The sequence below is a fragment of the Chiloscyllium plagiosum genome, chromosome 5 (assembly GCF_004010195.1).
Source record: "Chiloscyllium plagiosum isolate BGI_BamShark_2017 chromosome 5, ASM401019v2, whole genome shotgun sequence".
In the NCBI taxonomy this organism is placed as follows: Eukaryota; Metazoa; Chordata; class Chondrichthyes; order Orectolobiformes; family Hemiscylliidae; genus Chiloscyllium; species Chiloscyllium plagiosum.
The window spans coordinates 79,035,874-79,061,635 of NC_057714.1; the positions used below are offsets into that span (position 1 = coordinate 79,035,874).

Sequence of the window (25,762 nt, forward strand, 5' to 3'; positions counted from 1 at the left end):
AGTCTTCCGGCACCTCACCTGTGACTGTCGATGATACAAATATCTCAGCAAGAGGCCCAGCAATCACTTCTCTAGCTTCCCACTGAGTTCTCGGGGACACCTGATCAGGTCCTGGTAAGTTATCCACCTTTAACCATTTCAAGACATCCAGCACTTCCTCCTCTGTAACATTTTGCAAGATGTCACCATCTATTTCCCTACAGTCTATATCTTCCATATCCTTTTCCACAGTAAATACTGTTGCAAAATATTCATTTAGTATCTCCATTTTCTGTGGCTCCACACAAAAGCCACCTTGTTGATCTTTGAGGGACACTATTCTCTCCCTAGTTACCCTTTTTTCCTTAATATATTTGTTAGAACCCTTTGGATTCTCCTTAATTCTATTTGCCAAAGCTATCTCATGTCCCCTTTTTCCCCTCCTGATTTCCCTCTTAAGTATACTCCTACTTTCTTTATACTCTTCTAAGGATTCACTCGATCCAGCCTGTCTATACCTGACATATGCTTCCTTCTTTTTCTTAACCAAACCCTCAATTTCTTTCGTCATTCAGCATTCCCCATACCTACCAGCCTTCCCCTTCACCCTGACAGGAATATACTGTCTCTGGATTCTTGTTATCTCATTTCTGAAGGCTTCCCATTTTCCAGCCGTCTCTTTACCTGTGAACATCTGCCTCCAATCAGCTTTCAAAAGTTCTTGCCTAATACTGTCAAAATTGGCCTTTCTCCAATTTAGAACTTCAACTTTTAGATCTGGTCTATCCTTTTCCATCACTATTTTAAAATGAATAGAATTATGGTCGTTGGCCCCAAAGTGCTCCCCCACTGACACCTCAGTCACCTGCCCTGCCTTATTTCCAAAGAGTAGGTCAAGTTTTGCACCTTCTCTAGTAGGTACATCCACATACTGAATCAGAAAATTGTCTTGTAATCACTGAAGAAATTCCTCTCCATCTAAACCTTTAACACTATGGCAGTCCCAGTCGATGTTTGGAAACTTAAAATCCTCTACTATAACTACCCTATTATTCTTACAGAGAGCTGAGATCTCCATACAAGTTTGTTTCTCAAAATCCCTCTGACTATTGGGGGGGGGGGGGGCTATAATACAATCCCATCAAAGTGATCTTTTCTTTCTCATTTGTAATTTCTACCCATATATTTTCACTGGACAATGTTTCAGAAAAACCTTCCCTAGTTACAGCAGTAATATATTCCTTAATCAAAATGAGATTACTAAATAGAATACAGAGTTCCAATTATTAATTTTAAATTTAGACTGAACAAACAGCTACCTGTAGCATTTGTATCCTGGAACATTCAGCTGCCAGTCCTGCCCATCCCTGAGCCATGGGTTGTGGCGATTCAGTGGTGGCTAGCATCATGATGGTGCACTTCACTTACAACGGTCTTATGCAAACCCGCGTTATAGAAAAATCGTGCTTTAGAAACAGCGCTTAAAGTGTTGGCATTATAATCATGATACAGCCAGCACACATTTTAAAAGTTCGCGCTATAGACATAGTGTCCCTAATTTGTCAATTGCGTCACAGTGAATTCATGTTGACCAAACATCTGTTATAATAGAACGACCTGTATGTCGATAGCATCTTCAGAGAGGCAGTCACATCATCAGCATCCACAGCAGAAAACCAACTTGTGAGCAGGACTTCAAAGGATTCCTTAATCACTAGCCTGTTTCTCTGGACTGCCCAGCAGTCACTCAGTCCCTTTCTGCCTCCAGGCCATTGAGGAGCAACGTGATTGCCTCTCTGAAGATGCTATCGACATACAGGTTGTTCTGTTATAACGCACGTTTGGTCAACATGAATTCACTGTGACGCAATTGACAAATTGGGGACACTATTTCTATAGCGTGAACTTTTAAAGTGTGTGTTGGCTGTATCATGATTATAATGCCAACACTTTAAGCGCTGTTTTTCTATAACGTGGGTTTGCACAAGATCGCTTTAAGTGAAGTGCACCACCATGATGCAAGCCACCACTGAATCGCCACAACTCAGGTTTCTGCAGTTGGCAGGACGACTTAAACATAGGGTCATCTGAGATACCAGGATGGTTCAATACTTCCCACATTTACAGGCTGCAAATTCCACTTGATTGAACTGAGGTGCCAAATCTTAATTTTGTTCCTCTTATATTAACTTTATTCTGCTTTGGATTACTTGTATTACTTTATTAGCCCTACATTGGCCCTGACTTTCACTATTTCTGATGTTTCTCTGTTAAATCCAAAAATAGTATGTTTTTACAATTTACAGTAATTTAAAGACTGATCATAATTGAAAGTTCTTATTAACTAATGAATTTGCTGAGGAAAAAAGTAGGAAACAATTGCACATCCTCGTTGTCATTCACCAAAGTCACCACTCAACACATTTCTTGCAATAAAGCTTACTTAAAGCATCTACGTTGCCCTCTGCACCGACTTCCCACATTGAATGATATTCCCAGGTATATTCACTCAGCCTCTGTCTCCTTCATGCCAAGTATCCCTCACACTTATTGATCTTCACTCCTATTGATCCAAAACATAAATGTCTTTGACAAATGGCATTATTCTTCTTTGAATGAATGTTTTGTTTGAAAATTGGGGAATGTGTCAACATATTCAGGGATTCTCAGAATGAAGTATGAAAATCACCACACTGCAGATTTTGAAGAATTTACATATCTACATTTCTGGTTCATTTCATTAGATTGAAAATCAAGTCTTTAAAAAGCACAGAAAACAAAAACTGGAATTGTTAGAAGTGAAATGATCACTTTTGGTTTATTTCAAATGTTCTATATATATTTACATTTTTGCCTGGTGACATTTGGGTTTGAATCACAAACTAAGCCTTTGACTTTATTAGTTTCTACAGTTAAGGAATGGAAAGGCATTCTATGATCATGTGTGCTACCAGTGAATCAGCCATGCTTGAAAAGAGTATGCTTTGGACATAGAACTTTAGTCCTGAATTTCTGACCCGAACTTCCAGTGAACAGAGTACCTGCTGGGAGCACAGAATTTTCATCTATGGTAAGCACACAACATTAACCTTAATAATTATTTGTAAATGAGCTAATACATACCAATTCAATGTAGAACTACATTATACAAATAATCCAACTCACAAATAATAAAGACCAAAATAAATTTGCTAAGTGTTCTGACTGTTTGTAGCCTTGGAAAGATAGTTGAAATTGATCATTAATACACTGGGAAACAGTATTTTTATTTGCAAATAAATGCTCATAGTTTCTCTGATGGTAACGTCCCCTTCATTTTCTTTGAAAGAAAAACTGTTTTATAGATTCAGTATAGCTTGGTTCACTAATTCCCTTCCACTGAATTAATTGTTGCTGTGATTTTTCAATTTCATCTTTTCATTCAAAGAACTGGAACATTCTACCAATACTCATTTTACTTTACAGCTACACTAAGTTTCCATCCCTTGAAGGCTACTTGAAACCAGTAGGTGAACTCAGACAATTTGATCCATTGCTCACTGATCATGAGATTACTAAATAGAATACAGAGTTCCAATTATTAATTTTAAATTTAGACTGAACAAACAGCTTTCAACAATCTATCCCCAAACCCACAAAAGCACCTCAACCATCCAAGGCAAAATCATTTAACTAAAATGCTATTCTGGGTTTGGAGTCACAAATAAGTTCAGCATTACATCAACAGAGTGATATTAGAAAACAAATTCACCAAGTGACTGGAAAAAAAATTGATGGAGAATATTTCATGCCATCACAGTTATGAAGTGATTGTAACACAGACCTACCTGGTAATCCTGATCATCAATTGCAAACCTCTCTCTCAAATTTCGGAACACCATAGGGCAGTACTCCTTAAATTTAAAGTGACTTGGCATATTCTCCCTGGTAAATAAATTAAATCTCTTAGATAACACCTATATAAGTAAGGTCAATCCAACTAATTATGGAGGAAACAAAATAGTCTATTACCACAATAAAAAGAAACAGATGTTTTTGGTTTAAAAAAAGCTTTTGACACTATACACAGAAGTCAAGATAAAGTGCAGGTATACCAGGGTAAAATAAAACAGGGCAGGAGAGGGATACTAAGGTTAATTCTGTCTATGTTGTATACATAGTCTGAACTTTCAGTATAATGCTTTATTATTCATAGACTTTAAGCATTAAAATGATGGTAACTTGAAAATTTTCAGTTGAACAAAAGCCAAATGAATTTGCAATGCGTTGATCACACACCTGACAACTCTGATTGAAGTTTTTGAAAAGGAATCTCAAGTAGTGGATCTCAAGTAATGTCTGTTCTTATGAATATGGACTGCAGGAAGTATTTGATACATTCTCTCATAAAAGACTGTTAGCCAAAATTGAAGCACATGAAATTATTTGTACATTGTTGATCTGTTTAGGAAATTGGGCAAGTGACAGTCAGCAGAGAATAGGAATAAAGGACAATGACTCTAATTGGCAGAATGTGAATAGTGAAGTCCCTCAAGGCACTACGTTTGGGCCTCTACTGTTCATTGTCTTGATTAATGGGGGATACAGAGCCTCATTCCCAAATTTGCAAATACCATGAAGATGGATGGCAAGGTAGCCACTGTAGTTGAAAATGGAATGTTAAATCTGTCATTTTCTTTTGACAATGAATGGGCAAAAATATAGCAAATGGATTTTAATGTAGGCAAATGAGTTTATCCATTTTCAATCTAAAATGGATCGCAAGTGGTACTTTTTGAATGGTAAAAAGCTAGAAACTAGTATAAGCCCAGAGAGTAAGGGTCCAGGTATTTAGATGATTAAATAAACACGTCCGGACAATAATAAATAAGCCAATTGAATAGTCGTTATAGGGAGAGGATTAAAATAGAATGAAGTCTTGCTTCAGTTATACAGAGCTCTATTTGACCATACGTGTGCATCCCACATTAGAAAAGATGTATGGGCTTTACACTAAGTACAATGTAGATATGCTAGAATGATAGCTTGACTTCAAGGTTTAAATTAATACAGAATACACAAAGGAGGTTTGAATTCCTTGAATTTGGAAGGCTATGGGATGATTTGATTAAAGCTTCCAAATATTAAACAGATAGGATATATAAAACTATTTCCACATATCCAAGTCAAGGACGATTGGATATTGTATTAAATTAGAGCCCGACATCTCAGGAATCAAGTGAGGAAACAGTTCAAGACATGGTACAAGTTTGAACACACTTTCACAAAACATAAATGATAACAAACCAATTTGAAATCTGACATTGGGACATTTTTGGCTTTTTTGTTTAAAAGGTAAATGGGCAAAGATGGGTATTTGGGTTAATATAAATTTGGTTAAAACTCAAGTGCCTGTTAATCTTGAAAGAAGTGTTATAGTTATGCTCAACTTCTTTCTGTCATGATTGGTTTTGGGAACATCAGTTAAGCTGTTATGACATCCTGTGTGTTAGCATATTATTCATTGCTACAGAAAGTAAGGAGATACAGATAGTTCTCCTATAATGCGCTTTTATTAAACGTGATTTGTCTGTAACTCCATTTGTGAATTGCCAACCTTTTTTTTTAATAAAGCGAACTCCTGTTCACTGTTACTCGATTCTCATCCATGGTACTAGGTATCGGGGTGCACGGAGGACTGGACTACGTGTTGGCATCACATAATCAGTCGACTTGTGCACTTTCTTGCGAAGAGCTTTGTGAAAGGTATTGTGAAATGTTTGTGCTAGTGGACTTGGAAAAGCATCATGAAAGTGTCTCTACAGCCTGAGGACAAGAAGCTGGGAGCAATCTGTTCATTTTAAACCTTAGAGCATTAAGATAAGAATACCTTTTCACTCAAATTGACAAACAGTAAAAGGACAGTGTTGAGGAGCAGTTTGAAACTTGACTTTGTTGTTTCTATTGAGTTTTTTGTTTAAAAATATGTTTAGATGTTAAAGAATATCTGCAAACTCATGAATCTGTTTCAGTCACTAATCACTATGATAAACAACTGCAAAACAAAAACCAGTACAGGTGCTTGGACATGATCAGTCAGCTGCTCGGGTGGTCCAAGTCAGGAAACTTTGCACATAGTAGGTGAGGGAGAGAAAGATGGGTGGTGCACTGTTACTTTTGATGCATGTGTGGAGATGTCCTGAAGGGGTGAGATTCAGGGTTAGTCAGGGTCAGATGTTAGACAGGATAAGAGTGATTAGGGAAGATGTTGTAGGAAATGGTGGACACAGTAACAGAGATAGAGTGAGTTGAGTATCAACGAGAAGGCGGGGGCATTTTCACTGGCAGAGTGGAGAATGTCATTGATCTTCTTCCTATATTCTGTTCATTCCTTCAGATGATTGAGACTGCACTGGCTCGAATAGTAATCCCGATCCATGTTGGCATGGTTCCAGTAAAATGCATCCTTTGTTGGCATGGGAGAAAAACATGGTCTGCCTCTGCATCACCCCATCAGCAACATCTCTATGCCCCTACCCACAAGAGAGGCCTGCTCCTCAGATGCTGCCTGACCAGTTGTCCTTTTCCAGGGTCAGACTTTTCAACTCTGATCTCCAGCATCTGCAATCCTCACTTTCTTCACATAGTGAGGCACAGATTTTCCACTGTCTGCCATGTCTAGGGCCAATGTCAAGAACCACACATGGTAGCTCGGATTTACAGCTGCTGTCTGGGCGCACAATATCTTTTTAAAGATAATGCTGCACCATGGATATTGGTCAATACTGGGATATGCAGGAAGTGGTGAGTTGTTTTGGGAGTTCATGGTGTGTAAGGTGTTCTAGCTAGGTAGCTAGGCAGATAAAGAACTGGTTGAACTCCAGCAGACAGAGAGTAGTAGTTGAAGGAATTCCTTAAAATGGAGAAAGGTGACCAGTGGTGTTCTACAGGGATCAGTGTTGGGGCCACTGTGGTTTGTGATATACATAAATGATCTGGAAGAGGGCAGTGTTGGTATGATCAGCAAGTTTGTAGATGACACGAAGATTGGTGGAGTAGCAGAAAGCATAGAGGACTGTCAAAGAATACTGGAGAATATAGATAGACTGGAGAGTTGGGCGGAGAAGTAGCAGACGGAGTTCAATCCAGGCAAATGTGAGGTGATGCATTTTGGGAAGTCTAATTCTAGAGCGAATTATACAGTAAACGGAAGAGCCTTGGGAAAAGTTGATGAGCAGAGAGATCTGGGAGTTCAGATCCACTGTACCCTGAAGGTTGCTGCACAGGTGGATAGAGTGGTCAAGAAGGCATATGGTATGCTTGCCTTCATCAGACGGGGTATTCAGTATAAGAGCTGGCGGGTCATGTTAAAATTGTACACGACATTGGTTTGGCCACATTTAGAATATGGTGTACCGTTCTGGTCACCACATTACCAAAAGGATGTGGATGCTTTGGAGAGGGTGCAGAGAAGTTTTACGAGGATGTTGCCTGGTATGGAAGGTGCTAGCTATGAAGAGAAGTTGAGTAGGTTAGGTTTGTTTTCATTAGAAAAAAGGCGATTGAGGGGGGACCTGATTGATGTCTTAAAAATCAGAAAGAGTATAGACAGGATAGATAGAGATAAGCTTTTTCCCAGGGTGAAGGATTCAATAACGAAAGGTCACGCTTTCAAGGTGAGAGGTGGAAAGTTTAAGGGGGATACACCCGGCAAGTACTTTACACAGAGGGTGGTGGGTGCCTGGAACGCGTTGCCAGCAGAGGTAGTAGAGGCAGGCACAGTAGATTCATTTAAGATGCGTCTGGACAGATGCATGAGTAGATGGGGAGCAGAGTAATACAGATGCTTAGGAATTGGGCGACAGGTTTAGACAGTGGATTTGGATCGGCTCAGGTTTGGAGGGCTGAAGGGCCTGTTCCTGGGCTGTAAATTTTCTTTGTTCTTTTGGAAATAGCACATAATATGATGGTGCCAGAATGTGTGAAAGGGGCATCGGGGGGCACGGGGGGGAGGGGTAATAAATCAGGCAGGCAAAAGTGACATCTGCAGAAGCTGGAGATTAGAGTTGACAGTGTGGTGGTGGAAAAGCACAGCAGGTCAGGCAGCATCCAAGCAGCAGGAGAGGTGACGTTTCAGGCAAAAGCCCTAAATCAGGCAGGCTGTATAAAATAAGGTAATAAATGTTCCCCCATCATCATGATGTAAAACCCTCCGATAAACTTGATAAAACTGATATTTAGTGAAAGAAATTAAGTTTCAGTCCTTGATCTATCAGCGCAGGTTTCATTCTGGGATCTGACTTGTGCAGTGTTACTATTGGATGAGATCAGAAGATTGGCTAGAATGTAGTGCAGCCAGCAGGTATAGGTGCCAATCGAGAGTAATCAGTTGAAGATTCTGATGAATTACATTATATAGGCCCATAAAATAGGTCAGTTACAACAGGCCAAAATTTACTTAGCCTATCATTTGTGTTAGGCTAACTACTGTTTTTGCTTTGAATTTTACTGGTATTTTTGATGGTTCTCCCCAACCCTGCTTTTCCATTGGTCCCACTGTTTCTATTGTATGGCATTGTGTGGGATTGCGACTACAGTGTTATAGCAGAATACCTGTAAGGGAAACTGAAGGAGAGACAGGATAGTTGAGTCACCATGAAAACTAGCAGACCTAAGGATAACAGAGCCTACATGAAGTTGAAAATTATAAAAGAGCATGTTGCAAATTCTTAAAATGAGAATTTCTTTGGATAACTGAGAATTTCTCCCTTGCATGTGCTAGAATAAAATCTTTGCTTCCTTGACTCTTTTAGACTCCAGAGTGAGGTTAGGTTGCAGATCAGTCATAGTCTCACTGAATGATAGAACAGGCTCTAAAGGGTAAAATGGCTTAATGCTTTTCCTATTTTAAACAGTTTGAGAGCAAGTTGGTAGTTAGAAAAGTACTGTAGATTTCTTGGAGCATAGGCATTTTTCTATAGCACTGGATAAGAAACCTGGTAATGCTACAGTATCATCCTGGTAGGAGGATGCAATTAGAGAAAGGCAAGTTTACAAAGGCATCTCCAGTATAAAATTACATGTATGAAGTTTGTAATGGAAAAATTGACTGAAATTTTACAGAGTTGAAAGCTTTTAAATATACTGTAGATGCACATTTGATGGATTGCTTGACGCAGTGAATTAATAATGCCCAAACCTCCGACTTTGGAACTTGAAAATATTCACACTGAATGAACTCGTTTGAAGGTAAAAATGTGTGTCTGTTTTGAAAGTACAATCAAGTTGAAGGCATATCTGTGACAGAAGTTCTTGATGTTGAGTTCTTTTAATTTTCTCATTTCAACATATCAATGGTATTTTCTCCCAGTTTACCTCTTGTCCCACACTTGTTAGTTTCAAAGTTAAAAATCACACAACACCAGGTTATAGTCCAACAGGTTTATTTGGAAGCACTAGCTTTTGGAGCACCGCTCCTGCTACCTGATGAAGGAGCAACTCTACGAAAGCTACTGCTTCCAAATAAACCTATTGGACTATAACCTAGTGTTGCGTGGCTTTTAACTTTGTCCACCCCAGTCCAAAACTGGCATCTCCACATCATGGTTAATTTCATGCTAGTCTTCCATTCTCTATCAGCTCTAAGTTTCAGCTCCTTCAAATATTTGCTACCTGTGTCAGACCCTGCAACTATCTCTTCATTACCTGTGATCTCTCTAAACTTCATAAAGCATTGGAGGACCACATGCCTACATTTAAAAAATACCATTTAGTAAATGAGAATCTCATCTCACACACCCTCCCAAACCCCCTTATAACATTGTAGCTGTGCAGAAAATCTAGTCCTCTGCCTGTGATAAATATCTTTCATAGTCTTAGCTTTTGAGGGGTGAAGCTGATTTCAAATTAGCAAGAGATAAGAATACTGTTCAGAAGAAACTATCAGTAGCTGCTTATCTTGCATAACAAACAACTTGGAGCTATCTAATGGGTGAAGCTTTCTCCCACCAAGGTAATGTAACTGATCATTTGGGAGACAAAAGTCAAAAGGAAACTTTTGTGGAGTGCGATGTATGAATGCAAGTTTTTTTTCTTGAAGTTGAGTGACTTGAACCATTGGGATTTGAATTGAATTTATTGTCATGTGTACCAAGGCACAGTGAAAAGCTTTGGTTTATGATCTTGTCTCTGACAATGGTACATTCCCTCTACTAAATACAAAATCAAAATAAAATTAGAAAAAAAAAAGGCATGAGTGAATCTGGGAATTAGGAAATTACATCTTTTGCAGGCACCAAGAACTGCAAAAGTACAGCATATCAAATGGGAATTCACAAGTAAAAACAGTCAAAATTGCAGTCTATGATTATCCCATAAATCATATGATTTGTTAAAAAATACAAGCGAATGGAATGCTTTTCTCTAAGTAAGGTTCTGAATCATTCATTACCATAATAGATATTTACATCCCTGATTACAAGTTTATGATTTCAGTAGCTCATGAGAATTTTTAAACAATTCATTCATGGGACACGGGCATTGCTGGCTGGCCAGCATTTATTGCCCATCCCTAGTTGTCCTTGAGAAGGTGATGGTTAGCTGCCTTCTTGAACTGCTGTAGTCCATGTGCTGTGGGTTGACAACAATCCCTTTAGGGAAGGAAATCCATGATTTGGACCCAGCGACACTGAAGGAATTAGTATATATTTCTAAGGTAGCATGGTGACTAGATTGAAGGGGAACTTGCAGGTGATGTTCAGATGGTCTTCTAGCTGGAAGTAATCATGGGTTTGGAAGGTGCTATTTTAAAGACCTGTAGTGAATTTCTGCAGTGTATCTTGTAGATAGTACATAATGCTGAGTGTTGGTGGAGGAGGCAGTGATGTTTGTGGATGTGGAGGTGGTGCCAATCAAGCAGGCTGCTTTGTCTTGGATGGTGTTAAGCTTCTCGAGTATTGTTGGTGGTGCACCCAACTATGCAAGTGGTGAGTATTCCATTACATTCCTGACTTGTGCTTTGTAGGTGATGGACAGGCTTTGGGGAGTCAGGAAATTAGTTATTTGCCACGATATTCCTAGCCTCTGACCTATTCTTATAGCCACTGTGTTCATATGGTGAGTCCAATTGAGCCTTTGGTCAACAGTAACCCTGTTGTAGAGGTAGATTCGGTGATTGTAACACCAAGAATGTCAAGGGGTAGTGGTTAGATTGTTTCTTATTGGAGATGGTCATTGCCTGATATTTGTGTGATGCGAATCCTACTTGCCACTTGTTAGCGCAAGCCTGGATATTGCCCAGATCTTGTTGCATTTAAAGATAGACTACTTCAGTATTGGAGGAATCGTAAATGGGATTGAACATTGTGCAATTATTAGTGAACATCCCCATTTCCGATCATATGATGGAGGGAAGGTCATTGATGAATATGGTTGGGCCTAGGACACTACCCTGAAGAACACCTGGAGAGATGCCCTGCAGCTGAGATTACTGATCTCCAAAATCAGTGCAGTGTAAAGATGGAGGCACTTCCTCCTCTGACAGAAAATTGCCACATTATTTTGTACATGGGAGCACTGCTAAGCAAAGGCTGTAAGCAAAAATCTAAGGCAAATCACAGCATTTTTCAGTGCATTGATATAATTATTCTTCAACTTAATTAAAAGTTATTTAAAGAATGCAAGACAGTAAACTTACTTATTGAACAGGTGGTTATCTACTTTTATCTTGCTGTAGGCTTTGAAGTCATCTGGCATCAACATAACTGGAATTTGGACATGACTTAACTCATTGATCTGCAAAACAAAATGAGAATTTGTTGTAGAAATATACCAATGATCTTATGATTAAGATTTGACCTATTATGTTCAGAGAAATTGTGATTTCTGTTCTGGTGATGTGTTACTGGACCTCTAATCTGCTAATAATATCCAACATTAACACCTACTTTAGACTTCCCTCTCTTCCCATGAGCATTCTGACTCCTTTCAACTTTTGTTCAGTGTTACCTATGATTATAAATCTCCCTTGCCTTTTAATCTTTCCAGTAGACAATAGGTGCAGGAGTAGGCCATTCAGCCCTTCGTGCTAGCAGCACCATTCATTATGATCATGGTTGATCATCCACAATCAATATCCTGTTCCTACCTTATCCCCATAACCCTTGATTCCACTATCTTTAAGAGCGCTATCCATCTCTTTCTTGAAAGTATCCAGAGACTTGGCCTCCACTATCTTCTGCGGCAGAGCATTCTATTTGGGTGAAGAAGTTTCTCAACTCTGTTCTAAATGGCCTACCCCTTATTTTTAAACTGTGTCCTCTGGTTCTGGTCTCACCCATCAGCGGAAACATGCTTTCTGCCTCCAGAGTGTCCAATCCTTTAATAATCTTATACGTCTCAATCAGATCCTGCCTCATCCTTCTAAACTCCGGTGTATACAAGCCCAGTCGCTCCAATCTTTCAGCATATGATAGTCCCACCATTCCGGAAATTGACTTTGTGAACCTACGTTGCACTCCTTCAATAGCCAGAATATCCTTCCTCAAATTTGAAGACCAAAACTGCACACAATACTACAGGTGCAGTCTCACCAGGGCCCTGTATAGCTGCAGAAGGACCTCTTTGCTCCTATACTCTATTCCTATTCTTATGAAGGCCAGTATGCCATGAGCTTTCTTCACTGCCTGCTGTACCTGCATGCTTGCTTTCATTCACTGATGTACAAGAACACCCAGATCTCTCTGTACTGCCCCTTTACCTAACTTGACTCCATTTAGATAGTAATCTGCCTTCCTGTACTTGCCACCAAAGTGGATAACCACACATTTATCCACATTCAACTGCAGCTGCTATGCATCCGTCCATTCACCTAGCCTGTCCAAGTCACCCTGTATTCTCATAATATCCTCCTCACATTTCAGCCTGCTACCCAGCTTTGTATCATCAGCAAATTTGCTAATATTACTTTTAATGCCTTCATCTATATCATTAATGTATATTGTAAATAGCTGTGGTCCCAACACCGAGCCTTGTGATTCTCCACTAGTCACCGCCTGCCATTCCAAAAGGGACCCATTCTTCACTACTCTTTGCTTCCTGTCAGCCAGCCAATTTTCAATCCAAGTCAGTATTTTGCCCCCAATACCATGTATCCTAATTTTGCTCACTAATCTCCTATTTGGGACTTTATCAAAGGCTTTCTGAAAGTCCAGGTATACTACATCCACTGGCTCTCCACTGTCTATCTTCATAGTTACATCCTCAAATAAATTCCAGAAGATTAGTCAAGCACGATTTTCCCTTTGTAAATCCACGCTGACTCTGACATATTCTGTTACTGCTTTCCAAATGAGTCGTAATTTCATCTTTTATAATTGACTCCAGCATCTTTCCTAGCATTGACGTCAGGCTAACCGGTCTATAATTCCCTGTTTTCTCTCTCCCTCCTTTCTTGAAACATGGGACAACATTATCCACCCTCCAATCCGCAGGAACGGATTCTGAATCTATAGGACATTGGAAAATGATTACCAATGCATCCACGATTTCTAGAGGCACCTCCTTCAGTCCCTGGGATGCAGACCTTCAGGTTCCCTGACATTTCCTTCTGCTCCACACTCTAACCACTCTGAATTTAACAAAAAGTGGCCTCATTTCCTCTTTGGATTTATTAGTAATTATCTTCTAATTTTTGTCCACTAGAAAGTATCCTCTTCACATTACCATTTGCATAATTTTAAAAGCCTTAAATCAGGTCTCCTCTAAATTTTCTCTTATTTAAATAAAGCCCTTTTTAACATTTCTAGACAGCTGTACTCTTGCTGTTCTTGTATCATCTTTAAAAATGTTTTTTATTGCAGTCTCTGTGTCTCCATGCTTTTCTCATAGTATAATAATGTGCACCTAAGTGTGCCCTGACCAAAGTCCTATAAAGTCTAATGTCATTTCATTTTTAAAACCATTTTACCAGAGTGGCGAGGAGAGAAGGATTGGTGAAAAGAGGGCTGCTGGGAAGGGTGAGTTTTTCTGCATTAAAAGGGACTTACCGCGGGAGTCGAGCCTCCATTTGCCGAGAGGTGTGAGGGAGGAGCGAAGGACTTTTGGGAAGTCATATATTTGTATGGTTGCGTTATCCGAAACACTACTCAGGTAGTGTCTCCCACCCATCCTCCTCTAACCAAAAAAAAAGGTTCTGTGCACCAGATTGGTAAGGTAATGAGATTATTTTTTATTCCTTATTTTTTCAACAGTCTCTTTGGTAATTTAGAATAGTGGGAATAGAGGTTAGGGCAGTTGAATGTTCCTCCTGCAGAATATGGGAGGTAAGGGTCATGACTAGTGTCCCTGCTGACTGCAGGGAAGTGCACCCAACTCCAGCTCCTCGAAAACCGCATGAGGGAACTGGAGCTGGAGCTGGATGAACTTCGGATCATTCAGGAGGCAGACGGAGTTATTGAGAGGAGTTAAAGGGAGGTAGTCACTCCTCAGGTACAAGAAAAAGGCAGATGGGTTACAGTCAGGGGATGGAAAGGGAACCGGCAGGCAGTGCAGGGATCCCCTCTGGCCATTCCCCTCAACAATAAGTATATCGTTTTGGATACTGCTGGGGGGGACGACTTACCAGGAGAAAGCAGTGGGGCACAGGGCCCTGGCACAGAGTCTGTCCCTGCTGCTCAGAAGGGAAGGGGGAAGAGGAGCAGAGCAGTACTCATTGGGGACTCCATAGTTAGGGGGACAGATAGGAGGTTCTGTGGGGACGAGAGAGACTCACGGTTGGTGTGTTGCCTCCCAGGTGCCAGGGTTCGTGATGTCTCTGATCGTGTTTTTGGGATCCTTAAGGAGGAGGAGGAGCAGCCCCAAGTCGTGGTCCACAAAGGCACCAACGACATAGGTAGGAAGAGAGATGGGGATTTAGGGCAGAAATTCAGGGAGCTAGTATGGAAGCTCAGAGCTAGGATGAACAGAGTTGTTGTCTCTGGTTTGTTGCCTGTGCCATGTGCTAGTGAGGTGAGGAATAGGGAGAGAGAGGAGTTGAATATGTGGCTACAGAGATGGTGCAGGAGGGAGGGTTTTGGATTCTTGGATAATTGGGGCTCTTTCTGGGGTAGGTGGGACCTCTACAAGCAGAATGGTCTTCATCTGAACCAGAGGGGTACCAATATCCTGGGGGGTAAATTCGCTCAGGCTATTGGGGTGGGTTTAAACTAATCCAGCAGGGGGATGGAAAATTGTAGTTCAAGTATAGAAAAGGTTGAGAGTAGGGAAGTCCAAAATCAAGTTTCAGGGATGCAAGATGGCACTGGCAAGCAAGAAGTTGGTTTGAAGTGTATCTACTTCAACACCAGGAGGATCCGGAATAAAGTGGGTGAACTTGCAGCATGGGTTGGTACCTGGGACTTCGATGTTGTGGCCATTTCGGAGACATGGATAGAGCAAGGACAGGAATGGTTGTTGCAGGTTCCAGGATTTAGATGTTTCAGTAAGAACGGAGAAGATGGTGGAGGGGGGAGGGGGGAGAAATGTGGCATTATTGGTCAAGGACAGTATTACAGTTGCAGAAAGGGTGTTTGGGGACTCGTCAATTGAGGTAGCATGGACCGAGGTTAGAAATAGGAAAGGAGAGGTCACCCTGTATAGGCTTCTGAATAGTTCTCGAGATGTAGAGGAAAGGATAGCAAAGATGATTCTCGTTAGGAGTGAGAGAGACAGGGCAGTTGTCATGGGGGACTTCAACTTTCCAAATATTGACTGGGAACACTATAGTATGAGTACTATAGATGGGTCAGTTTTTGTCCAGTGTGTGCAGGAGGGCTTCCTGACACAGTATGTAGACAGGCCAACAAGGGGCGAAGCCACTTTAGATTTGGTACTGGGTAATGAGCCCGGCCAGGTGTTAGACTTGGAAGTAGGTGAGCACTTTGATGATAGTGATCACAATTCTGTTGTGTTAACTTTAGTGATAGAAATGGATAGGTGTAGACCACTGGGCAAGAGTTACAGTTGGGGGAAAGGCAATTACGATGCGATTAGGCTGTAGAGCGTGGGAGCTGTGGTTTACAAAGGAAGTGGAATCTCTGGTCGAAAGGAAGAAGGCGGCTTATGTTAGGATGAGATGTGAAGGCTCAGTTAGGGCACTTGAGGGTTACAAGGTAGCCAGGAAAGACCTAAAGAGTGAGCTCAGAAGAGCCAGGAGGAGACGAGAAGTTGTTGGCGGATAGGATCAGGGTAAACCCTAAGGCTTTCTATAGGTATTTAAGGAATAAAAGAATGACGAAAGAAAGATTAGGGCCAATCAAGGATAGTAGTGGGAAGTTGTGTGTGGAGTCAGAGGAGATAGGGGAAGCACTTAATGAATATTTTTCGACAGTATTCACTCTAGAAAATGACAATGTTGTCGAAGAGAATACTGAGATACAGGCTACTAGACTAGGTGGGATTGAGGTTCACAAGGAAGAGGCATTTGAAATCCTGCAGAGTGTGAAAATAGAGAAGTCCCCTGGGCCAGATGGGATTTATCCTAGGATCCTCTGGCAAGCCAGGGAGGAGATTGCCGCGTCTTTGGCATTGATCTTTAAATCGTCATTGTCTACAGGAACAGTGCCAGAAGACTGGAGGATAGAAAATGTGGTTCCCCTGTTCAAGAAGGGAAGTAGAGACAACCCTGGTAATTATAGACCAGTGAGCCTTACTTCAGTTGTTGGTAAAGTGTTGGAAAAGGTTATAAGAGATAGGATTTATAATCATCTAGAAAATAATAATTTGAATAGGGATAGTCAGCATGGTTTTGTGAAAGATAGGTCATGCCTCACAAACCTTATTGAGTTCTTTGAGAAAATGACCAAACAGGTAGATGAGAGTAAACTGGTTGATGTGGTGTTTTTGGATTTCAGCAAGGCGTTCGATAAGGTTCCCCACAGTTGGCTACTGTACAAAATGTGAAGGAGTGGGACTGTGGGAGATATAGCAGTTTGGATCAGTAACTGGCTTGCTGAAAGAAGACAGAGGTTAATGGGAAATATTCATCCTGGAGTCCAGTTACTAGTGGTGTACCGCAAGGGTTGGTGTTGGGTCCACTGCTGTTCGTCATTTTTATAAACGACCTGGATGAGGGCATAGAAGAGTGGGTTAGTAAGTTTGCAGACAACACTAAGTTCGGTGGAGTTGTGGAAAGTGATGAAGGATGTTGTAGGTTACATAGAGACATAGATAAGCTGCAGAGCTGGACTGAGAGGTGGCAAATGGAGTTTAATGCGGACAAGTGAGAGGTAATTCACTTTGGTCGGAGTAACCGGAATGCAAAGTACTGGGCTAATGGTAAAATTCTTGGTAGTGTAGATCTTGGTGTCCAGGTACACAGATCCTTGAAAGTTGCCACCCAGGTTGACAGGGTTGTTAAGAAGGCATACAGTGTTTTAGCTTTTATTAATAGAGGGATCAAGTTCCGGAACCATGAGGTTATGCTACAGCTGTACAAACTCTGGTGCAGCCACACTTGGAGTATTGTATACAGTTCTGGTCACCACGTTATAAGAAGGACGTGGAAGCTTTGGAAAGGGTGCAGAGGAGATTTACTAGGATATTGTCTGGTATGGAGGGAAGGTCATACAAGGAAAGGCTAAGGGACTTGAGGCTGTTTTCGTTGGAGAGAAGAAGGTTGAGAGGTGACTGAAAAGAGACATATAAGATAATCAGAGGGTTAGATAGGGTGGACAGGGAGAGCCTTTTTCCAAGTATGGTGACGGCGAGCACAAGGGGACATAGCTTTAAATTGAGGAGTGATAGATATATGACAGATGTCAAAGGCAGTTTCTTTACTCAGAGGGTATGGAATACTTTGTCTGCAACGGTAGTAGATTCGCCAACTTTATGTACATTTAAGTCGTCATTGGACAAGCATATGGACCTACATGGAATAGTGTAGGTTAGATGGGCTTCAGATTGGTATGTGTTGCTGGAAAACGCAGCAGGTCAGGCAGCATCCAAGGAGCAGGAGAATCGATGTTTTGGGCATGAGGCCTTCTTCAGGAATGCAGGGATTCCTGAAGAAGGGCTCATGCCCGAAACGTCGATTCTCCTGCTCCTTGGATGCTGCCTGACCTGCTGCGCTTTTCCAGTAACACATTTTCAGCTCTGATCTCCAGCATCTGCAGTCCTCACTTTCTCCTTCAGATTGGTATGACAGGTCGGTGCAACATCGAGAGCCGAAGGGCCTGTACTGTGCTGTAATGTTCTATGTTCTAATTTCACCAGCCTCCACCACTTTCTCTGGCAGCTCATTCCATACATGTACCACTCTTTGCATGAATAAGATGCCCCTTAGGTCCCTTTTAAATTTTTCCCTTCTCACGTTAAACCTATACACTCTAGTTCTAGATCCCCCCCCCCCCCCCCCCCCCCGCCACAACCTTATCTTGACTATAGACCCCTCGTGATTTTATAAACCTCTATAAGGTCACCCCTCAGCCTCCAATGTTCCAGGGAAAACAGCCCCAGCCTGTTCAGCCTCTCCCTTTAGCTCAAACCTTCCACCCTGGCAACATCCTTGTAAACCTTTTCTGAACACTTTCAAGTTTCACATCATCCTTTCTATAGAAGGGAGACCAGAAATGCACACAATATTCCAAAAGTGGCCTAACCAATGTCCTGTACAGCCGCAACATGACCTCCCAACTCCTGTACTCAATGCTCTGACCAATAAGAGAAAGCATACCAAATGCCTTCTTCACTAATTTATCTATCAGAGACTCCACTTTCAAGGAGCAATTGTTACAACACAGGGTAACCCTCTCCGCTAATTTAAACCAGACACAGAAAAGCCCACTTCATGTCATAATCTGTGAAATTTTGAGTGGCAAAGAACTATCCCAATTATCACTATTCAAAGAAAAAGTTAACAATTTTATTCTTTCAGCCCAAAAGAGGACATTAGACAATAACTATTTACAACTCCTTTCTCTTAAACCTAGCTTTTACATCCCACTCTACAATACTAATTCAATAAAAACCCTGATTAAGACTTACAAAAAAAAATCACATTTCAAAACCAGCGGGCTGGGTCGATTCTCCTTTGTAGATTTTCCTCAGTGGATTTTCCTGGATCGTCTTTTCTTCGGTCTTCTGCTGCATAAATTTCTTATTGACAGGTACTTTTCAGAGAGCTATTCTGCTAGCAGTCTGTTGGTGCTTGGCTGCTTTTTGCCATTCTGGCTAACCTGATTTTATATCCTTCCAAACATCGGACTGTCTCATTAGTTTGATGTCATCCAAAAGAGTAAAACTCAAATTCGATTGGATTCTGGTATCTTGGGGCATAATTTAAACTGATTGGCCAAATTTGGATTTGTTGCATAACATAGCAACACAGCTCCAGCTATTTGTTTTCACAACCAAATGTTACATTTTTAAATTTTTCAGCACACTCTGAGCCTCTCTCGGTCCTTCCACTCTCTCTTAAAAAGGTACAGTACATACTGACACATTCATAATGCTATGAATCTGCATTCCAAGGTCTCGTTGTTCAGCAAGACTCCCCAGGACCTTACCATTAAGTGTATAAGTCCTGCCCTGATTTGCCTTTCTAAAATGCAGCTCCTTGCATTTATCTAAATTAAATTCCATCTGCTACTCCTTGGCCCACTGGCCCATCTGAACAAGATCCTGTTGTCCTCTCACCTAACCTTCTTCATTGTCCACTGCACCTCCAATTTTGGTGTCATCTGCAAACTTACCAACCATACATCCTATGTTCACATCCAAATTGTTTATATATAAGTGATGAAAAGCAGTGGACCCAGCACCTATCCTTGTGGCACATCACTGGTCATGGGACTCCAGTCTGAAAAGCATCCCGATAACACCACCCTCTATCTTCAACCTTCGAGCCAGTTCTGTATCCAAATGGGAAATTCTCCCTGCAATCCATGTGATCTAACCTTGCTAACCAGTCTATCATGAGGAACCTTGTTGTACGGCTTACTGAAATCCACATAGATCACGAGCACTGCTCATCAATCCTCTTCAGTACTTCTTCAAAAACCTCAATCAACTTAGTGAGACGTGATTTCCCACACACAAAGCCATACTGACTATTCCTAATCAGTACTTGCCTATCCAAATACGTGTAAATCGTGTCTCTCAGGATTCCCTCCAACAACTTGCCCTTCACCAATGTCAGGTGAACCGGTCTATAGTTCCCTAGATTTTCCTCACCATCTTTAGAATGGAATAAAACAGAATAGAATATAATAGAATCCCTACAGTGTGAAAACAGGCCTTTGGCCCAAAAAGTCCATGCTGACCCTCCAAAGAGAAATCCTCCCAGACCCATTCCCCAACTATTCTACATTTACCCCTTACTAAGGCACCTAACCTACACATCCCTGAACACAATGGACAGTTTTGCATGGCCAAATCATTTAACCTGCACATCATTGGACTATGGGTGGAAACTGGACCACCCGGAGGAAACCCACGCAAGCCTGGGGAGAATGTGCAAACTCCAGACAGTCGCCAGAGGCTGGAATCAAACCCGGGTTCTGGACGCTGAGAGCCACCGTGCCACCCTTTCTTAAATAGCAGCACCTCGTTAGCCAACCTCCAGTCTTCCGGCACCTCACCTGTGACAATCGATGATCCAAATCTCTCAGCAAGGGGTCCAGCAATCACTTCCCTAGCTTCCCACAAAGTTCTAGGACACCTGATTAGGTCCCATTTTATGTGTTTCAAGACATCCAGTACCACCTCTCTGTAATATGGACATTTTTCAAGATGTTACCATTTATTTCCCCATATTCTATATCTTCTAAATCCTTCTCCACAGTAAACACTGATGCAAAGTATTTGTTTAGTATCTTCCCCATCTCCTGCAGTTCCACACAAAGGTCGCCTTGCTGATCTTTGAGGGGTCCTATTCTCTCCCTAGCTATACTTTTGTCCTTAACATATTCATAAAGTCCCTTTGGATTCTCCTTAACCCTATTTGCTAAAGTTATTCAAGTCCCCCTTTTGCCCTCCTAATTTCTCTCTTAAGTATATTCCTACTGCCTTTATACTCCAAGGATTCACTTGATCCCTGCTGTCTATACCTGACATATGCTTCCTTCTTTTCCTTGACCAAAACCTCAATTTCTTTAGTCATTCAGCATTCCCTACATCTACTAGCCTTTCCTTTCACCCTAACAGGAACATACTGTTTCTGGACTCTCGTTATCTCATTTTTGAAGACTTCCCATTTTCCAGCCGTCCCTTTACCTGCGAACATCTGCCCCCAAACAGCTTTTTAAAGTTCTTGCCTAATACCATCAAAATTGGCCTTCTTCCAATTTAGAACTTCAACTTTTAGATCTGGTCTATCCTTTTCCATCATTATTTTAAAACTAATAGAATTATGGTCGCTGGCCCCAAAATACTCACCCAATGACACCTTAGACACTTGCCCTGTCTTTTTCCCAAAAGTTTTGCACCTTCTCTAGTAGGTACATCCACATACTGAATCAGAAGGTTTTCTTGTACACTCTTAATGAATTCCTCTCCATTTAATCCCTAAACACTATGGCAGTCCCAGTCTATGTTTGGAAAGTTAAAATCCCCTACCATAACCATCTTATTATTCTTACAGATAATGGAGATCTCCTTACAAATTTGTTTCTCAATTTCCCACTGACTATTGGGGGGTCTATAATACAATCCTAATAAGGTGATCATCCTTTTGTTATTTCGCAGTTCCACCCAAATAACTCCCTGGTTGTATTCCCAGGAATATCCTCCTTCAGTGCAGCCATTATGAGCTGCCGGAGGAAGTGGTGGAGGCTGGTACAATTGCAGCATTTAAAAGGCATTTGGATGGGCATATGAGTATTAAGGGTTTAGATGGATATGGGCCAAGTGCTGGTACATGGGACTACATGAGGTTGGGATGTCTGGTTGGCATAGACAAGTTGGATCCATCTGTTTCTGTGCTGTTCATCTCTATTACTATTACTCTACAATATTGTCAAAATGCCTCTCCCCCTCCACTCTTGCCTCCTTTCTATCATTCCTGTAGCATTTGTATTCTGGAACATTAAGCTGCCAGTCCTGTCCATCCCTAAGCCACATTTCTGTAAATGCTATGATATCCTAGTCCCATGTTCCTAACCATGCCCTGAGTTCATCTGCCTTCTCTATTAGGCCTCTTGCATGGAAAAAAAAATGCAGTTTAATTTACTTCATTCTCTGCTTTGTCCCTGCCTGCCCTGACTATTTCACTTGCCCCCTTTCCCAACTGTACCAGTCTCAAACTGATCTCTTTCCTCACTATCTCCCTGGGTCCCACCCCCTCTCCTTACTAGTTTAAATAATCCCAAACATCTCTAGCAAATTTCCCTGCCAGTATATTAGTCCCCTTCCAATTCAGTTCTTCTTCTACCCCAGAAGAGATGCCTATGATCCAAAAATGTGAATCCTTCTCCCCTGCACCAGCTCCTCAGTCAAAAATAGAAATTGCTGGAAAAGCTCAGCAGGTCAGGCAGCATCTCTAGAGAGAAATCAGAGTTAACATTTTGGATCAGTGACATCGGTTCTGAGGAAAGGTCACTCAACCCAAAATGCTTTTTTAACTAAAATACAAGTCTTTAGTTTCTCTTTAAGGCATGGATGAATTAGTGCATTTCTCAAATTGTGTTTATTTACTGTATTTTAAGAGTGTTCTAATCACTCAGTACAATGTGGCAAAGCACACTATGAAATCTTAATATGTCTTCCGTTAACTTATTGCCTGCTGTTCTGTTGATAAGATGTGTCAATCTATCATTTTAAATTACTTTGCCACACTGTCATGACATTAAAGGCAAAATTCATGATTGTTTACAGACTCCTTCTCAGCCTCCATAATCCAAGTCACTGCATACATAATTACACTTTCTTTACCCAATTTTTGATTCAATGTTACAGTTTCCTTACATAACCACTTTGCACTTCAAAAGAAGTGATTCATTTTTTTTAAGGATAATGCTTCATAGGAGATTCTCTTTGAATTTTTTGAGGCCACAAGTAACTTTTCTCCCTCTGTATACATCTTATTCATGCTCTCAATGTAGACAACACAGAAAAATAAATGCTAAATTCAAACTGATTAAGTAATGCAAAGACATCAAACAATTATCCATTTCTCTTTCTGGATCAGAAAGTATAGCTAAAATCTCGGTGTAGTCGTGGACTGTCAACTGGTACAGGATTTTCATATTTAAATAGGGAAGAAGTAAAAACACTAAGATAGCAATTTGTTAAAATAATTAAAACAGATTAGAATTCCACTACTTTAATGTACAAAACAAACCGATTACACAGACAAGAAAATTTCAAGCATTCTGCCAAATAGCAGAGACAAAACAATTCCACTGCATACACTCATCATGTTGTAAAGAGAAATGAGAAATGGTTCAACAATTTGTCACTCACCATTTTAAACACTTCAACGCACCACTTATGTGCAATATGACTTTGGTAAAAATTGAAACTTTTTGTCTTTCTGCCCAAAATAAATCAAGTTGGCTAAAGATGATGTTTCTTTTGCTGAAATCATTTAGTATTATCCTTTTCCAAGACCATTTTTGTTTTCAGACGTCACACTCAATAGGTACTTTGTTCTTTCTCTAATTGCCTTGAAAACATATTGATCTACCATCAGTGAATAAACCTCTACTTGCTTAAAACAACCTGCCATAATAAAATCCCTAATAACAAATAAAAACTACAGGAATAGATATGGAGGCACAGATGAATAATTTAGGCTGGATGACCAAAAAGCTGCAGGAAAAGATAAATGCTGAAAGACGTTTAAAAAAAAATTGACAACCCTGAGGCAGATCCAGACATTTGAAATAACTCTCTGAGCATTTACAGGATAGTGCATAAAATTGTTGTGTTTGGGCTGAGAACTTAGACCCAAGAAGGTTGCCCAAGAGAAAGGATGGAATGGCAGGGAGGGAAGAAAATATGATAGATTTTAATTTTAATACAATGCAGAAACAATGTAGGTCAACATAGGCAAGAACATTAGTATGAGCACGAACTTAATGCCAATAGGGTTTAAATGAGCTTTTGCGGGGAGTGGGGAGAGTCAGAAGAGTCTGGTGAAGATGACAGAGAAATTTTATCATTTGGATGAGAACATAGACAAGCATCTCAATGCCTAAGGAGCTGAGAAAAGACAGGTAATGATGCCAAGAGAAATCAGGTTGGTTTGGCGCAGATGTGTTAAATTCAATGCACAGATTGGAGTTCATTAAGGTTTTACACAGTCTGGTTCAGCTTCAGTGGTTGAGATGAAGGATTGGAATGGCAAGGAAGGAATGGGGTTTGTAAAAGGAAACTACATCTTTGATCTGCCTGATGTGACACCGATCAATAATTAGCACTCTGCTCTTGCTCTGACAATAGGATAACATGCAAGTGGATTTAATCAAAATGTCACAAGAAAAGTCCAATGTTAATCCTAACTGTCTGAAAAAGACTTAGAGCACCATCACAAATTAATCCTGCTACTGTTGCAGACAGAACTTCAAAGATTGTAAATTAAGGGTTAATGCTCCCTTGGCTTCATCATTACAAGTTTTAGAAGCTTTAAAGGTATAGCATGTAATTGTAGAACAAAGAAAGAACAAAATAAAGAGATGAGTAGAACACAATCTTAAATAATGAGGGTTCAGAAACATTGAAGAATTAGACAGACAGGAAAAAAGGGATTAGCTCAAAAGGATATGAGTACTGACATGCTAAGCGACTCCAGGAAGTGCATAAACTGGGGGGGCTTGGAGATTTTGGTTATGCCTACGTGAGATAGTTTTAATTATTGAAACAACAAAGCTAAAAGTAAGTCAGTAGAAGTATGAAGAAATCAAGTGTTTCAGGTTCTGCAGGGAACAGATGTTGCTGTCTGAATGAAACATTGGAAATAATATGGTATAACCAAAATAACCAGATATGAATTCAGCTCAGTGGTCACCGTGGTGAGATTTCACATTCTGGTCAATTGCTAGGCATGAAAAGTAAATATAAAATAACACCTATGAATCTGCCCAATACACCTAGAGGAAGAAATAGGTGGCACATAATCTGCACGGAATAAATACATCAAATCAGCATTAAACACAAGTTAACCATATTGCAAAACATACTGAAATGGTGTAGGAGATGGAGTGATGATTCTGGGACAAATAAAAAAAAAATCAAATCTTAATAAACATAACCATCCAGTTCTATCATCTACTTACTTCAAAGTGATGAATCCTATATTCCTGACACCTCTTTCAGCCCTTAAAATTTCATAGTACAGAAATCTAATGTCAGAGTTTCACATTTTAATGCTGAGTTTAGCATCTCACTAAAATAATATTACATAGCAATAAACAGCACAACATGATCTTGAAACTCCAAGACCTTCAGCCTATTGCACACACACAATAAAAAATGTGGGCATGTGGACAAACAACTTACTCTTTTATCCATTCACAGGATGTGGGCTTTGCTGGCGGGGTCAGTTTTTATTTCCCATCCCTAATTCCATTAAGAAAGTGTTGATGAGTTGTCTTCTGGAACTGCAGCAGTCTATTTGGTGGAGGTAGATTCACAGTGATAGGGAAGAATTTCTGGTATTTTGACTCGATGGCAGTGAAGGATTGGCGATATGCCCCCAAGTCAGAAAGGTGTGTGGTACTTGGTGGTGTCCCCATGTATCTGCTTCCCATGTCCTTCTAAATGTTAATGCTTGTTGCCAAGGAGCACTGGTGAATTTCTGTCGTGTATCTCGTAGATGGGATGTAGTGCT

The 25,762-nt window shown here is 40.6% G+C and overlaps 1 protein-coding gene across 4 annotated transcripts in view; it reads right to left on the reverse strand.

Moving 5' to 3' along the window:
- Window positions 1-25,762, reverse strand: part of LOC122550031 (phosphatidylinositol 5-phosphate 4-kinase type-2 alpha) — a 257,190-nt gene that overhangs the window by 99,321 nt on the left and 132,107 nt on the right. For 2 of the 4 annotated variants that reach the window (XM_043690447.1, XM_043690449.1), the window contains exons 2-3: window positions 11,654-11,751; window positions 3,807-3,903 (exon numbers count right to left, since the gene is read on the reverse strand). In XM_043690447.1, the coding sequence (XP_043546382.1) occupies window positions 3,807-3,903; window positions 11,654-11,751 (195 nt within the window). Of the gene's footprint in view, window positions 1-3,806; window positions 3,904-11,653; window positions 11,752-16,770; window positions 16,793-23,394; window positions 23,500-25,762 lie in introns of those variants that run through there. The other 2 variants (XM_043690448.1, XM_043690451.1) reach the window with 2 other exon arrangements.